Genomic DNA, 18,007 nt, shown 5'->3' with positions numbered 1-18,007 from the left:
AGAGAGGAAAATCTGAATCTGATTCACATGGCCAGAAGATGCCATCCTGACTAGACCCCTTGGTCCACCATCCATGCTCTTGTAGAAGTGTGCCTCTGCAGAGACGTTTCTGTAAGGCCTTGCTAGCTGCTGGCTGCTCTGTGCTTATGGCCACAATTGGGTTGGGATTTTGTGTATAGCCAGGAGAGCTGGTACTTGATCTGTTTGCACTGTTCTGTGCAGCTAGTCAGGCAGAGTTAGGTGCTAACTTCAAGGAGCCTGTCATTTCTTCTTTGCTATGCCTGATTTTCACTGTGATGTCATGGGACTCTTAAAAAATAGAACTTGTTTGGATTTGTGAATGAACAGTAGCTGAGAGGCAAAATGCTTATTGTCTTTCACTTATAAGATAAATTGGAGCCCAAGTTAATTTGTAAGACTTAAGACAATAAATCTTAGATCTTGCTAGTGTGCCCCCCCCTTTTTTTTTTCTTGGTCATTCTTGTAAAGCTACTTCCCCTCACAGGAATAGGGAGTTTAATCCTTCCTGCTTAGGCTCTGGGATGGCTAATGAGTGTCAAAGAGCTCTCAAGTGAGTGACAGGAAAGAAACAAAACTACACTAGGTCCTGGAAATCAATAACTCAGAAAAATAGTAGTCTCCATGTTGTTGTTGTTGTTGTTTGTGTTTTACTTAATCTGTATTTAGAAATTTGATGTCTCCTGCCTGTTTTATTCTTACAGCCCTCCTTTCTTTCCTAGAAAGTTTATGGAGACATAGAAAGGTGCCCTCCTACACACACACACACACACACACACACACACACACACACACACTTTGTGAGGCTGAGTACACCAGCAGTTTTATGATTTCACGGTTTCCCAGGGTCTGGCCAGGCGACAGGGCTCCTTGCTCAGAAGAGCCAAGTTCAGGCAGTCTGAGATTCTGGAAATCCTTAGGATTTTATGAACTTACTTTTACTTCTGCAATTTTGCATTTGTTCGCAATTTATATTCCTATAAATGCTTCTAAGTTGCAACATGGGAATTATCTCATTCAGACACTAACATTAGAGGACAGTAAGTAGGACCTGGTGGCTCTGAATTTGAACATTATGGACTATAAATCTTTCTGATGAGGGGTTGCCAGAACTTCTGTTCTTCCTCAGGATCAGTAGGATGGAGTGGTTGATAAAACACAGATTTATAGCCACCAAGGGTAACTGACTGACTGGTAGACCTGAGCCAAGGAGAATGTTACTCTAACAGCTGCCACAAGTGGTTCTTAGGCAGTAATCTCACCTAAGAAGCCTGGGTTAATGAGCCTTTATAATTTATGTTTAGATATACTCATGCTTATTTCCAAATAAACATGGATGCAAATAACAAGATCTCTGTTATGTGTTGTAGTAAGTGATCTTCATGGCAGAGCAGTATGCATTCAATGAATAAAATGGTAGATTTAATGAAGAAACGATAGATGTTCACACACACACACACACACACACACACACACACACACACACACACTGATGGCTCTTTTTCAGGATATTTATAGATCATCAGACACTTCACAAGTAAAATAACATTTGCTGCCTGTGTATCCTTTGTGGTTGTTTAGAGCCCATGCATTTAAGATGGCTCTTAGTGGTGGTCTATTCAGATGTTCATGTTATAAAAGGTGATTTTGTAATTCATTTTAATTTTATATCACCCTGACACCTCTCTTTTCACCTTTCCTTAGTATCTTGATTTTTTTTTTTTTTTTAATTACTTTTTTGCCTAGGGCCTCCTCCCAAATATCAATTTGTTCCATTATCGTAAGAGCTGTAGCATACTATAAATAGTTTTTAAAGAAACAGTTTGCTGTCAGCTACCTTAATTTAGGACCTTTTGACCTGTGAACTGAATGTTGCCCCACAGCTACATGAAAGCAGTATATAGGTTTCCCAAAAACCTGCTCATATTTGCAAAAACAAAGACTTGTAAGAAATTGTCACAACCAAAGAATTTTTTTTTTTTTTATAGTTTTCTTCCCTAAGCAGTGTCTTGAGGGAATTGTGAAGTACGCATTGTCTGCAAACTACCCTGGCCCACAAAGTCAAGTGAACTGTGAAGGTGAAGGCTAAAACCACCTCTCACCTTTGTACTTTGTTCTCTGAGTATTAAAGCACATTGATCGGCCAGCAGCAAAGAGGATACTATTTGGAAGGTTAATTACAGCTAGTGAGTGTTATTGATGTTATCAATCAGTGAGACCCAAGGAGAGGGCCTGGTGCCAGATCATTCTGTGTAATTAAATACCACAGGATGGGATTCTGAAGGTGAAGTCAGGTCTGAAGAGGACGCTTTGTCTCAGAACAAAGGCGAAGGTGGCTGACTCCCTTTTCACTGCCCCCTTCTTAAGTTTCTGGAGATGTTCTAGAAATGGCTGTGATGCCATCTCTTTCTTTTGTCCTGTGAAGGTTGTCATGTATTCTATAAAACCTCTCTTGTAAAATCTTTACAACTGCCACAGGAAAAGCTTTAGGAGTACAGTAATTATTTTCTGTTAAAGCAGTTTGGGGGAATGTACAGCTCGGGTGTCTAATAGACATTTGGAGAATGGAGTATCTCATCTTTGAATGAGACTATTAGTCTTGCAAATCAGTTCATTCAAAGAAAGCTTTCCCATGGTTATTCTCCAATGTCTGATCATGTTGAGAGAGAGCTATCTTTGTAGACTTAAGTCATCAAACACTCAATAATATTTCACGTTATCCCCATAGGTACTGAATAAATTTCTCACAGTCATATAACTTCAATCACATCTACAAAAAACATGTTGGGAAATTCCTTTAGCTCTGTTCGAAGCATTTAATATTTTATATAAATCCCCCCCCCAACTTGTCATGCACATGAATGTCTCTCTCACTCAAATTTTCACTGTGTTGTTTAAAAGCTAAGTATTGTAGACACGTCCAGAGTGTCTCCTGCAACTGATGGGAGTTTTCTATTTGTTCATCTGCTTGTTGTTGTTTTAAATGGTTGCACAGTTGGATTGAGGCTTACTATAGACAGGCCACCTGGAAAGAAAATAGTTTTGTAACTGTTTGCATGAAAGTGTGTGTACATGTACTCATAAATTGAGTTACCTCAGATCCCCAAACATTGTCTTGGATATTGTGTGGTTTGCTTACAATAAAAGAGAAGGAGCTGAAGATATATTTATTTGAAAAAAATTACTTATTATTTTTGTATATGCAGATACCTTTTAATTAAAAACAATTAATGTGTGTGTGTTGGGAAGGGGACATGCACATGTTACAGCATGCATATAGTGTTCCAAGGAGAACTTGTAGAAGTTGGTTTATCACTGTTCATTATATGCATTCTGGAGGTTGAACTCAGGTCTTTGGGTTTAATGCCAAGTGCTTTACCAATTGAGGCATCTCACTGTCCTGGGTTGCAGATTTTAAATTACCTATCTGAAGGGGAATTGTTGGGAAAAATATTGTCATGTGTTTTAGTGTGGAAAATAATTTGTTAGGAAATTGTTTTTGGATGTATGAGTATTGGGATCACTTACCATGTTTGGTAGAAAAATCACAATATGTTCAAAAGTCCTATTTTTTTTTTTGAGCTGAAGATCGAACCCAGGGCCTTGTGCTTCCTAGGCAAGCGCTCTACCACTGAGCTAAATCCCTAACCCGAATCCTATTCTCTTAAAGCTTTAAGTACTGTAAGGGACACCAGACAAAGACAAGTCTCTAAGTGAGTAGTAAAGTTTGCTAACTTTATTATTATTGTTGTTGTTATTATTATTGTTTCTGTCATTACCATCATCAGCACTGAAACAGGGTCTTGTGTAACTCAGACTAGCTTTAGATTCCCAGTGTAGCCAAGGTACTTCAGGAATGCTCCACAATGTCCAGTATATGTGGTACTAGAGGTCTGTGCATCCATAGTAGGGTCTCATGCATGCTAGATAACCACTGTACCAACTACCTCTTTCAATGTCTATCTTTAGTCCAAGTTGCTAGCTTTTAAATGTTACCTTTCCTATCGCACATGTACTACCCACCACCCAAAGGACAAGAATAAACAAATGTAAAACTCTAAAAATTAAATTGAAAAATAATTGATTATATTATAATGGTTGTGCAGTCTTAGGTAGGAAATATCTCCTGAGTAATTAAATATTAATTTTATATGCATTTTGAGTGTGTAGTATGTTCCAGTTAGCTTTGCTGAATGTTGGAGCAACTTAGAATAAGGTGAGGCAGTCTGACCTTGACACAGTTATTTGGGGAGACAGCACTCACTTTGTGTGACTGTCACTTGGACAGTTAAGTGAATGCAGAGAGCAGTGGAAATGGTTGTGTCCTTGGCTTTCTAAAGGGCTCTGTAGTGACTGCTTTAAGAATGGTTTCATTCAGTGAAGAAAGGAGAAGAATCACACAGAAATGTCTGGGGCCCAGAAGCTTTGATATGAAGCCCCTTTTGCAAGAAACTTAAATCTCAAGATTTCAGAAGTGTATGTGTTCTGTCAAGTAGTCACCTTTGACAGAATACATTCACAGGGAAATACTACCAAATGTAGCTGTATATTTTACATCTAAGCCCCTTTTGTGAAGACCTGATCATTAGAGGAACCAGCAGAATGGATTATCAAGATGACATCATTTACTCTTAGAAATGGGCTCAGCTTGCTCTATGAAGGTCCATGGTGACCTGTGGGAGTTACTAAGCTGTTTATAGACCTACATTAAGGTAAAGTTTTTCTACAGTTTTTCCTGAACACAAAGAGACAGGAACAGTTTATCTTTGTTATTGCATGTGTAAATAAGTCAGAGAAGGCTTGAGTATCTGAACTAATAATGTGCTGAAGAAGTGTGTCTGCTAGTTATAGAAAAAAGGAAACTTACTGTGAGTAGGATTAACTTAGACTTTGGCTGGCACACTCATGTCAGCCATTCTTTTTGTCCAGGTCATGATGGGAAAATGCCCTTTATCTTCTTAGCCTTTTCCTGCCAGGTGATTTTTCCACCTTTCAGCCATTCTCTCTTTTGCTCTTGTGAGCTGCACACTGATATTTAAAGGCCCTAGAATCTGACCCAGCTCACCATTTCAGTGTTTCCAGCATCTGTATTCTGTCTGGGCTAGGCTCCTTGTCCTTCAGAATGCAGAGCTCACTCCCATCTCCATGCCTTTTGCCCTTCTCCACTTACACTGACACAAACCTCTGCCATTATTTATCAGTTTTAGTCTGTCATAGAAGCACTTATTTGGCTTATTTATTTAACCAACATTACCTTTGACTCCTGCTAATAATGGTTTGCCCTTTAGGGATCCCTGTTAGGAGACATGCTCACATGCTCAAAAGTGGAGAACCTCATAACTTAAACACAACTAAAAACAACATTTCTGGGTACTTTAAAAAAGCCATCTCTAATGTTGGATGGGTGGTACAAAGCTCTGTCACGTCCTTACAGGCATCATTGGAGATATGGTCCCATAGTGGATGTCTGAAAAATTTATCTTTTTCTGAAGATTGTTGAACTTTTCCTTCAAAGTGAGATTTTCCCTGTAGGTCCTTCCTCTCAGTCTCTCTCTGCCTGTTGCCCATTACTCTTTGATAGCTTCCTCTTTTCTTCTCAGACCTGAAGTAGAGATTGTGAAGCTCTAGGATATCAAGTCCGCCAACGCTAGCTTGCTGAGCTCTTCTTGCTTTTGTATAGATTATCAGCCAGCACTAGATGATGTTATTCTTAAACAGCAGGGGTAACTTAAAGCAAGCCCCAAGTGTTTACCTCCCCAAGCCAGCATTGTAACCTAGTGACATTGTGTTAGAGACATACTAGTATTCCTGGACTCCTACATATATTATGTCTTGGGATGTTTTAGGAAATATATTGCAGTTAGATATGTCCTCTGTTCCAGTTTCAGAATCTTGAAAGAACCCTTGAGAAGCCGTTACTGGAAAATGACTTGCTATGAGGTGGATGAGGACATCTTGATTTCTACAAGCTAGTTTAACCCGTGTTGTTTCCCAGGAAGCATAAATGCCAATTGGGCATTTTTGAGCAAATAATCACAACTTTATATATATATTTTATATCCTGACCACAGTTTCTCCTCTCTCCTCTCCTTCCATTCCTCCCCTCTCCACTTGCCTCTTTCCCTCCACTCCTCTGTTTCTGTTCAGAAAAGGGCAGGCCTCCCATGGGTATCAGTAAAGCATGGCATGTTAAGGTGTGATAAGACTAAGCACCTTTCCTTGTATTTAGGCTGGGCAAGGCAATCCAGTATGAGGAATATGTTCCTAAGAGCCAGCCAAAGCAAGCAGTAGGAACTGTCCCTGTTCTCATTGTAAGGAGTCCCACAAGTAGACCAAGCTATGCAACTGTCACATATATGTAGAAGGCCTAGGTCAGTCCCATGCAGGCTCCCTGGTTGTTGGTTCAGTCTCTGAATATCACAACTTCTCATCATCATGCTGGAGAGGTACTTTACAGGTAGCTCCTTCACAAGTCCCTGAGGTATATTCACTCATCATATTCTAGAGTGTCTACTTGGTGGCTGGGCTGTAAAATAGGCATATAGGTAAGAATCAGTTTTAGCCCTGTAGGAGCTTAGAACTTATAAAACCTCCAAGTAGTAATGTCATTTCCCTGTGCGGAAGCTCTGTGGCAGCTGATTCTTGGCAGCATTGAAGACATCTCACACAGAAATCCCAGTACTAAATACCAAGGTCTCCCTTTAAATCTCTTGAACATTGTCATAGCATATTTATGCTATGAACTATGTCATATGGTAGAGTTATCCTGTTGGGGAAATCACATCGAAACATTAGGCAGCTGGTTGTGTAGTGAATTGGAACCAACCCATCCTATGCACAGAAACATACACAGAGCCCTAATCTGGAGTTGAATGTTCCTCTGTTAAACTGATTATTTCTATGACTATTGCCCTCTAAAGTTAGTCTTTGTTTCTCATTTTGCACCTTTTTTTCATTAGATGTAGATGCTAACAACTCTATACAGGAGGGACTAAGAAGATGAGATATTTAATGTGTAATAGTTTGGTTGGAAATAGAATATCAAGTCAGACTCTTCTGTTGTCTCACATAAAGATTTGGCATGACTCGTGGTGATGCACACATCACATGTAATTCCATTACCTGCGAAGCTGAGGCACAAGAATTATAGGCATAAGGCTATCCTGGGCTACATGACAAGATTCCCTGCCTTTCCCCACTATACTCTTTATCCCCTCTCCCCCTAAAAATGATTCTGGATGTTGCCTCTGCTTGTGGTAAGGCAGTTTCCTTCCCTACATGTTACTAGGTTTCCATCTGTTGATATCCTATAAAATGCATGTAGTATTGAAGCACAGACTTCAGTAATTCCAGTGGATTTTGACAGTCTTATTTATGTAGTGTCTGAACCATTGTCCTCTTAAAACATCATATGCCAAGTTGTCCTCACTATGTCTTCTTATCAGAAAGCTAATATCAATTGGGAATTGCAATACTTGGTTTCATTTTTACTTTTCACATGCAGAAACTCATTAGGAACTTGGAAGACATTGTGTTCTGATATGTCTTGGGACTGTCTTGGTCACATACATGCTGTTTGCTGTTACTACCTTGAAAGGTCCTCGTTAAGCTATTTGCCTACTACAGCCAAGAAGAAACAACAGTGAAGGGCCAGAATTCTATACCAGCTGTCTGTCATACCTGAGGTGATAGAGGCATGCCCCTCACCACAGCCCATATATACTTGGATGGAATTGGTTCCACTTAACTCTGCTTGTTCAGAGGCTGAGTTTATACCATATGTAATAGGAAAGCACATTTGCCAGTTCTTTCTATTTTTTTAATCATTTGTTTATTTATCTTATCTTTTACTTTATGGGTATGGTTGCTTCACCTACATGTATATCTTGAACATTTACATGTGCTGCCCACAGAGGCCAGGAAAGCATACTGCATTTCCTGGAACTGGAGTTACAGACCATTGCGAGCTGCCATGTGGGTGCTGGGAATTGAGCCCAGATCCCCTGAAAGAGCATCTGATCCTCTGAAAGAGCAGCGAGTACTCTTAACCTCTGAGCCATCTCTCTAGTCCTGCATTTGTCAATTCTGCAGTTGCTAGTTTGCTTGGCACAACCGTTACAATCAGTATGCTTTTGTTTTTGTTTGGTCATTCAGTGTTCTCAGTTTTTATCTTTTAACAGAGTCTGATGACCAGTTATTCTTACTTTTACCTTCATCTTTATGTTGGCTAAGGTCAATTGCCTTGACTTTTACTTAATGAAATTTAAAACTGCTACGAGGCCTTGAGAAGCCTCCATAGTGTAAACAACCAGTTGTGTCTTTCTTTTAAATGCTGTATGATTTTCAAAAGGCAGAAGCACTTAATATAGGGAAACCTGTATTATAGGTGTATTTCAATTGCTGTAAATTGGTGTAATGTCAAGATTCTTAGTTTTTCTTTTTATTCTGCTGGCCTGCCTCCAAAAATTTTTTTTTTCACACATAACCTAAATTTATCTTGGGCATTAATAGTAGAAGAAATTCTGTATTTGTACTATTAAGTCACTCCTTTGTGTCTCATATTTTTAAAAGTGTATTATTATTATCCCTACTGTGTGCACATACATGGAGGTCAGGGGACAACTCTGTGGGGTGGGTTCTCCTTTTCCACCTTTATGGGGACTACAGGGATTGCACTTAGGTCATCAGTCTTGCATGGCAAGTGTTTTACACACTGAAGCCTCTTGCCATCCATGTTTCATAGTTTCTATATGTACATAAGAGAATAATTAATTTATCAAAGAAAAGTTCCATAACTTTTTAGAGCATCTCTTCAGGTGTCTCCTTGCCAATGGCTGCTCATCCTCTTATTGACTGGCATTTTACCAGTTATTTATGAGTACAGAGGCCATGTTTCAACAAATGGTATAATGCAGGAATAGAAGTCACCCCTGGATGGAACATCTGCTTCTCTGTCTTTGGATAAGCTACTTGCCTTTTGGTGTCACAGTTGTGTTTTCTAAGTGTAGAGAAATGGAATTAAATGGTCTCTGATTTCTTTTTATTTCAACATTAAGCCCCACCCCCACACTACTGTTATTCTGTTGAAGATAATTTCTTTCAGGGATTTAAATCCTTAATTTAAGAGCTAAAACTTCTCATTAATCACATTTAATAGAATTGTTAGTCCTTTCTGTTGGTAACACTCACTTTGAACTTTTGACACTCCATATCGGATTTGTGGCTTGTCTTAACTTTTAAATAAGGTTTTATAAACTCTCCAAGTTAGTACATGGTCATCTCATATAATGCTCATCCCAATAGATGTGGTGTCGATACCAATGCATGTAAAGTAGTATAATGGTTATTATCTTATTTTAAGGAGTCATGTCACTCATAAGACAGGATAATAGTAAGTCTTGTCCTGTTTCAGTCAGTACTGGTACAACAGTGGATGGGACTGGCAAGCATTGGCTTTTATGTAGTAGTAGAATAGATGATGTCTGCAAGAAGCTAGAAATGACCAAAATATAGGTGAGTTAGAGCAGCAGCTCTTATTTAACACTGGAAGCAGGGGAACAGGAAGCCTAGGGAAACTGTAGGTTATTTGAATTTATATAGAAAAAATACTCAGTGCCCTGGGCATAAGGTCCAAGAAATTTTAGGTTATTCTAAAAGCAATAGGAAGCACTCCAGGCATTTTAAACAGAGAATAACACCATCAAAAGTATTCCCTGGTATCTATGAACTCAGTTGAGTTGAAGCAGTCATTATTGGTCAAAACATTGAACAAATATATTTTAAATAAAACTTGAAATTTTGTATTTTTTCTACTGGTAATGCTTTCTGAGTTTTTGTATCATGGAATATCAAGGATAACTACACTAATGTGTAAGGCTTTATAAGCCTTTTGCTAGAAGTGATTCTTTCTTTTAGCCCCAACGTATTTGCTGGAGCCAGTCTTTATTCTGCACTGTCAGCCTCTCTCATTTGCCACCTGTGGGAAAGCATGCCCTTCCTGAAAATGTAATGTAGGACTGTGATATATGTATGCTTGGTGTGTTTTGAGAAGTGCCCCGGTAGCATTTTGTATTTGGAGGCTGATCAAAGCACACCTCTTTCCTCTGGGTACATTTTAAAGTCTGTGGCCTGAACTGTGTTCTGAGGCTGAATCCCTCTGTTGTGTGTTCTAAGTCCCTCAGGAGGAAGACACACAGCAGCCAACTGTTTAGCTATGATGCTGTCATAGTACCTCTGCTTCCACTTACTACACCAAGATTTAATAATGGTCACTTTTGCAGATAGTCCCAATCAAGCTCTTGCTTTATGATATGAACAGCAATTAACTTGGAGCATAAATGGGCATAATTATGACCTTTCCTACTCTTTTCAGTTAGAAGAAAATGAATAAAGCTTTTAAAAAAATATTCTAAAGTGTCAAGTATCTAGTTTTCAAGTTTAATGTTTGTAGTTCTGGGTCAGTAGTTGACAACGGATAAAAGTTGTTCATTGATGATCTTGTCAGTGGGTGATTTTTCAGATGTTCATAGTTTAAAAAGAAGGGGACTGCTTTGTTCATTTATGGATCATACCACTTTAATCTGCCAGTATTAACATCACTATGTCTGATGTTCCTGTTGATGAATCTGAAATGGGCCAATAGTGCTTCTGGACAGAATTGTTTCAGATGGGGCTCTGTAGAATGCAGTAATGTTTTAAGATATTTAAGCTTCATGTTTAATGAAGTACCAGTTCTTACCCTGGTAAGATATTTTTGTTCCCTTTAAATCTGTATATTTTGATTAATATGTTTCAACAGCCCACTCAGTGTATGTGTTACTCATTTTGCACGTTTAATGTGTAATTAGTTTTAGCTGATGATGAAGAAATGGGTTTTTAATTACAAAGAATGTAGTGTGTTTCAGTGTAGTCCATTTTTGAGACCTAATTACCTTGGTAAGTTCGTTTTTTTTTTTTTTTTCCCCTGTTTGTCCAGTGTAATCTCATTTGAAGAGCATTTTTGGGAAGCCATTGGCTAGAGGATCTCTGCCTACTGTTCCTCCCTCCCTCCTCCTTCCCTCAAGTAGCCTCAGTATTGCTTGTCTTGGTTTATTATATCACTTGTAGGCTTGTGGGAAATTCCAGAATAAACCTGAGTTTTAAATTGCTATCTTGGAAGCAGATTGGTGTTCAGATTTTGTACTCCCTGTATCATCTTTAAATATTTAAATTGCAGACGCTCTGGCTGCCTCTTAAATTAGATCCTTCACTTAGTAGTTTTGACATTTCATAACCTTGCTCCTTAAGCATTAAATATTCACCTGTTTAAATGGCAGTGAAAACTTAAAATACAAACCCATATATTAATCCAGTGACTGTAGATTGGAGATCAGCTCACATTTACTGAAGGAAGACTCTATTGGCCCCCCACTAGGACATATACTAGTGATTCATTGTATTGAAGTATTTCTAGTACAGAATTCATCATGTAAAGAAAACCCACTTAGTCTTCTCTGAGGGAATTTAAAGACCCGTAAGTGTATTTACCACTTGGAAGATCGAGCCAGCCCCAGTGTGGTTCTCTAGGTGAGTGCTGATGCAAGGCATCCATATAGCTCCAGAGGCTCAGCAAAATCAGAGTGGTGGCCACTGCAGATACGTACTAGGGAGCTTGGACTGACAACTGATTTAAGTTCCCACAATGAGCATCTTCACCCTTCTACAGGGGCTCCTTCCCACTGTGATCTGAAGTGTACTTTGTGTTTATAATCCTTTGAGATTGAAGAACTGTTTTCTTTTCTTGGAAGTCAGGATGTTGTTGACAGTGATATTCCTGACAGTGCAGAAGAAAGAGGCTGCTTTTATTCCGAGAAACTTGCAGGCATAGCATGGAACCTGGTACATTATGGGAGAAGGGTCAGCACAGGTGCTTTTTCTTACACTTCTGGAAATTCTTGGGGATAGTGTTCTTTATTTATATGGATTAGAGTGTGTACTAAAACGAATTTTAATCATGATGTGCAGTTTCTGTTGTTAATCTCAACTGGTAACCACTATTCTTAAGAAAAGCTACTTTGAAATACATTAATACATGTGACATAAAAATAACATTTTTATTAACATGTGACATTTTTTCGGCTATCTTTGCTTAGTTTATACATGGTGTTTTAAGGAATAATCTCGAGTTACTTAAGAGTTCTGAACTCATACAAGTAAACTGACAAACTAGTTCCAATAGTGTGATGCTGTGGAAAGACAGCTGGACCAGGAGAAAAAAGTACAGGGCCAAGATCACTTGGTGAATCCACAACTCAGCAGCAGCTGCACATGACCTCAGGCATGGGATTGGTCTTCTCTTTACCTCTTCTGCCAGCCTTAACTTCTTTTTATGTGTGTTCTGCCTGCCTCAAGAGGTAGTTGAAGGCATGGAAAGAAAACTATTTGATCATGCTTTATATCTGGCAAAAACCTAAGCCTGAATGTGATTTTATTGTTAATCACTATTTGCTATCATCATGGGCTTTTGTGTAATCCATCATCTATAGTCTGTATATAGTAATGGAAGCCAGTTCTTTGACCGTGTTATAGGGAAATGCTGTTTTAAGATTTGTCTTATAGCCTTTTATATATGATTTGGAATTAAATAATGTGAATTTAAGTGTGTATATAAGCCTGCTATGGATGTTCACACCTCTCAAACCAAGCACCCACAAGGCTGAGGCAGGAGGATTGACTTATGTCTGAGGCCAGCCTAGGCTACATAGTGAGTTTCAGGCCAGCCTGGGCTAAAGAATGAAGTCCTATCTCAAAAGCCAAACCAAGCAAAGACAAAAGCAAGCAAACAAGCAAGCATGGACATTGAGGGAGGGCAACTGACCCCAGTATGATTGCAGTTTTTACATAATCACTAAATATAAGCCCTTTATCCTAAATATATTTCAGGATAACTTAAAACACCTCACCCACACAAGTCTGAAATGTACAAAGCAGTGAATGTCACTGCTTAAGTAAATGACTCTGGAAAGCCGTGATGGACTCAGCTGCTCTAAACTTAATCATGTAGGTCTTTCTTGACATAGTCAGATGCTCGTAGAGGTGAATAATATTTTTAACACAGCCACTCCAATTTTTAGACTCTTAAGAATGCCACGCATACTAAAAAGTACTTATTTATTCCTAAGAACTACTTTTAAAAAGGTAAAATTCTGTGGTTTATGTGATGTAATAGGATTAAGGAGTTTGTCCCAAGTTAACAGGGTTTGTAATGAATTAAGCCTAGCTTTCAGTAGGCTCACTGATTGGAGAATTGTCACCTTTCACCAACGTGACACTCCCTGCCTCTGCTAAGCTTGAGCCTCCTGGCTGCTTCTCCTTTTGCTTCCTCACTCATTGAAAATGCAGAAATGCTTATGCTTGACCTGTAGCCCATGGCGAGTGGCTCTTTCACAAAGAGAGCAATTCAGTCACATGGTCCAGAGCACAGTGACGGCTGACTTGCTCTCTACTACAGAAATAAAGCTATACAATCCTCATTCTAGAAGTGGACCAAGTGCTGGATTATGTAGCTTCCTTAGATAATTGCAAATCAATCTAGAAAAGAGTTGTAGGCATGTGTTCACATGACTGGATTAAAGCATACTTCAGTGGCTGTGGGATCATAGGTACAGAAGTCCCAAGTCTGAACTTTTGCTTATATTATTTTGATTACTTTAAGTTTTTCTCCCCCAACCTCCCTCTTTTTCTTCTTTTGTGCTTACGAGTGTTCATTACTAAGTAGCTACGTGCAGGGGGAAAAGAGCATATGTGAATATTTTCTCTGTGCTCCTGTCCTAGATTTCTTTGTGCAGGACAGGACAGTGTAATGTGACTTTCAAATGAGCCCTTGGAACAGCATCTGTGTTTTCACTTGTTCATGAGCAAACTGATTAAATAAGGATCGGGGTATTAAATGTAAGCTCTGTTGGGACAAGGGTGAAAGATACCAAGAACTTCATAAATTAATATAAAACCTGGCCTGTTTTCTTCTTTAGTTTGATTTCCTAGAAAGTTCCTTTTAGGGCGGTGGTGGCACACACCTGTAATCCCAGCACTCGGGAGGCAGAGGCAGGCAGATCTCTGTGAGTTCGAGGCCAGCCTGATCTACAGAGCTAGTTCAGGACAGGCTCCAAAAGCTACAGAGAAACCCTGTCTCAAAAAAAAAAAAAAAAAAAAAAAAAAAAAAAAAGTTCCTTTTAAAAGTAAGAGAGATCTGCAGGCATAAACCAAAAAGAAAATGTTTGATGCTTTAGTTATTAAAATACTAGTCTTGATAAAAGATTCTATATTGGAGTAATAAGCCTGATTAAAGGTGGCTATTACTAAGTAATAAGATGATCAGGCAGAAATAATTATATTGTGTTAGTCTAGCAAGTCAATCCCAAAGTTAGAAGTGTTTGGGTATTTTTCTGAATGATGTAGAAAACAGGTCATGTTGCAAAATTTCAGTCTGTGTAGTTGGCCATTCCTGAAGAGATCACAGTCAAACCAAAGGGAATATTATTGTAAATCACTTAAATAATGCTTGTATGATGTATGATGGGCAAAGCAGATATGGAGTTCAGTTTGGGCAATAATCTAGATGAGATGGTGGACTGTGCCACAAATGCTATGGTGTGGTGTTGTGGACTCACATGATCAGGCGGTATTAGCAAGTATTTTTGCATTGACCACATTCTGGTCATTTCTAAACATTAAGGATCCAGTAATGAGCAAGACCTGAATAGTGATGATTATAAACTAATGCAGACTTTTTGTCTTCCACCTTGTACAGTATGGGATTCTTTCATTAAAGACTAAGTATAAGGGAGGCAGAAAAGTTGTAAGAGCCAGAGAAGATGGGCAACTTGAAGGAAACACCACAGGGCTGATAAACGTAAGAACTCGTAGATCACAGAGACTGTGACAGCATGCATAAGATCCTCACAAATTCTAGCCAGACAAATCCCAACACGGAAAAAAGGGAAATAAGCCCAAAGTCCCATCCCTAACCAAGAAGCTATTTGTAGTTGGTACGTGCTGGGAGAGGGAAGATCCAATGGAGTGACACTGGGTATATCAACCACACTCCAGGGCAGGAGTGTTGGCCAACACAAAAGGGACTCCTTGTTTATATTTATGGCCTCTTCTGGCTTTAGGATGGTGGGTTTTGTTAGTTTGTTTTATTTTGAGATAAAGAGCCTGAAGTTGGGTGAGTGGAAAGGAGGATATGGGAAGAACTGGGGGAGGGGAAATAATATCATATTATTGTATGAAAATTAAAATATATTTTAAAAGGTTTTTTGAGAGGACATTAGATAAAGTCAGTGAAAATACTTGGGGTCTGAAATTGAAGGATATGAAAACTTGTGGATGACAAGACAATGGACAAAGAAGGTTATGACTCCTTAATGTATTTAAATCTCTGGGAGTTTATGTGTGAATGGCATTGCCATCAATTATAAGAAAGCCTTCATTAATAAAGACTACATATTTTTAAATGGATCACACCATATCCAGAGATGGTAGAGACTGGAAAACAAGTCATAAAAATGTATCTGATGACTTCAAAATATGTTAACTGTGAATGATTGCTCGCACATCTCTTGCTTCCTGTTGGCCCTGCTGAGGACAGCCTGCTTCCATGAGTGTGCCATGCTGTGTGTGATCCTGGTCTGGTTCCAGACCTCATAGATACACTTGGAGCAGATCTTCTCTTCACACAAAGAACTAGCATTTCCTTTTTGTCTGGAATGCCCTGCCCCCAATGAATAAACAGCATCCTTCTTACATTAAGGCCAGTGTTTGCTCTCTGCCCCTTATGGAGCAGTTATCAAGGTAGGCATTGGGTTTATGAAAGGAGTGAGCATACCAGTATGCTTAACCTTATTCCTTTTTTCAGGTTTCCTATGCTCGCCCAAGTTCAGCTTCTATCAGAGATGCCAACTTATATGTTAGTGGGCTTCCAAAAACAATGACCCAGAAGGAGCTGGAGCAGCTGTTTTCGCAGTACGGCCGCATCATTACTTCTCGAATTCTTGTCGACCAGGTCACTGGTAAGTGGGCAGTGGTTCTGGACAGTCTTATGCTCCCTGACGGGCAGATTGTGAAATATTCTGTCTTCTCACATAGCAGTCGTGCCTCTAGAACACATCAAAGGTATATGTGGGCCAGAAAATGCAATTTTCTACTGGAATTGTTCATAAATATGCATGGACAGAAATAGATTGTGGAGTGGAGTGAGTGAGCTTGAGTCATTTCCACCCTGAAGGTGCAGGTTTGAAGCCTGTTTCATGGCTTGTAATAAATTTATAGATGCTGTAATCTTCATTTTCAAGCCTCTGTGTGAAAAAGCCCCTCTCCTCCTTATAAACAATCTTATTTTTGTGAAAAGCAAAATTTACTGCAGCAGTATGCAGCTGGTCCTCTGAGCAAGGATGAGGCTGACTCCGCTCTGGTAATTGCCATGGAGGCAGTTTTCCAGGGTCTGCTGTACCGTAGAGGCAGGCAGTCGTAAGAGGATGAGCTTTGGAGTGGTAGCAATTTGTTTTATGCCTAACACAACTTTTGACCAAATGAAATGAGACTAAGATGTTCATTAGAAATTTATACACAAGCAGCACTTGTGCCAACACTGTTAGCTAATGGAAAGCTGGCAATATGGATTGGGTTACAGATTTTTAAAACAAGGTACAAATACAGTTTCCTACTATAAAAGCAATACTTGTCCTTTTCGAAACGTTTTAAATATAGAGAAATATGAAAAGGAGGGGGCGGAAAGTCACCTGGAATGCCTTACTTCCATGCCAGCCATCTTGTGATAGCATATATTATAACGTGTGAGTTTTTATTGTAAGAATGGAGCACATTAACCCCAGAATAAGATCAGGCCACAGTTTTCATCTTCAAGTAGAGATCACCCATTTGTTGTAAACTTGGCCAGAGTGTCTGCTTTTCCATTCTGTGTTGTTAATTGGCTTCACAGGAAGTACTGCTCATAGGCTTTTAGGTAGAGAATCAACAGTGTGTACACTTGCCTGGGAGAATGGCCTATAGATTGTGCTGCCATGAGAAAGTCTGAGAGTGCACAAGACAGGGCATTAGCTGCCGTAGCCAGTCCCTTCTCCTGATTCACTCTGTCACACTGGTGTATTACACACACTGTTAAGGGGGAAAATAGAAATCCAAGTATAACAAACAAGATTTATTCTGAACAACAGAAATACCTTTTTGTTCATGGCATTTTTTTTTAAGAGAATTTTGTACTTAATGAGAAATTGGTGGATTGAAAGTAGGCTTCATCTGTGACATGGAAATATGCCTCTTCCTTTTGTGATGGCCCTTCCTGAGTATGAAGCATGACAAGTGGACTTACTGTTTCCTGAGTGTGGCCCATACCTCTGGCATCAGCAGCCTGCTAGATCTTTGCTAGAACTAGAAATTCTGGGGTCCTCCACCAAATGTACTCAATCCTGAGGATATGCAACCCCCTGCCCCGCCACACACGCACACGCGCACGCACACGCGCGCGCGCGCGCACACACACACACACACACACACACACACACACACACACACACACAAACTGACTCTAAGTAGCCCCATCTGTGAGGATGCCATTTTTTTAATCTATACTTTCCTAATGGAGCAGCCAAAATTTTAGTATTTTCTTCTTTTTTCTATGTGTGTTTTCTTTTTTTCAAACCCTTTCTTTCTTTCCTTCTTTTCATTTTCCTGTTTTTGAAATTCAAGATCTCACCTTGTGACCAAGCTGGCATCTCACACTTGTAGCAAACCACCTGCCTCAGCCTGATGAGAGCTGGAAATATGCTAGCTGAGATGTTGGTTCTTAATAGGAGCCAGTGGATAAATGAAAGGATATATTTATAATTATTTCTTCTTCATCCTTACAACTATCAAGAAAAACATACACTTTCCCTAAAATGGGGTTGGGGGCAGGGGAAGAGAAATGAAACTCAGACGTTCTGGCACTCAG

At 39.3% G+C, this 18,007-nt stretch overlaps 1 protein-coding gene across 23 annotated transcripts in view; it reads left to right on the top strand.

Moving 5' to 3' along the window:
* The window catches only part of Elavl2 (ELAV like RNA binding protein 2), a 156,675-nt gene that overhangs the window by 126,947 nt on the left and 11,721 nt on the right, over positions 1 to 18,007 (top strand). For all 23 annotated transcript variants that reach the window (XM_036178820.1, XM_036178818.1, XM_036178825.1 and 20 more), the window contains one exon: positions 15,914 to 16,067. In XM_036178820.1, the coding sequence (XP_036034713.1) occupies positions 15,914 to 16,067 (154 nt within the window). The remainder of the gene's footprint in view (positions 1 to 15,913; positions 16,068 to 18,007) is intronic.

Source organism: Onychomys torridus, chromosome 2 (assembly GCF_903995425.1).
Source record: "Onychomys torridus chromosome 2, mOncTor1.1, whole genome shotgun sequence".
In the NCBI taxonomy this organism is placed as follows: Eukaryota; Metazoa; Chordata; class Mammalia; order Rodentia; family Cricetidae; genus Onychomys; species Onychomys torridus.
The sequence above is the reverse complement of the archived record's forward strand: the minus strand, read 5'-3'. Positions and strand labels throughout refer to the sequence as shown.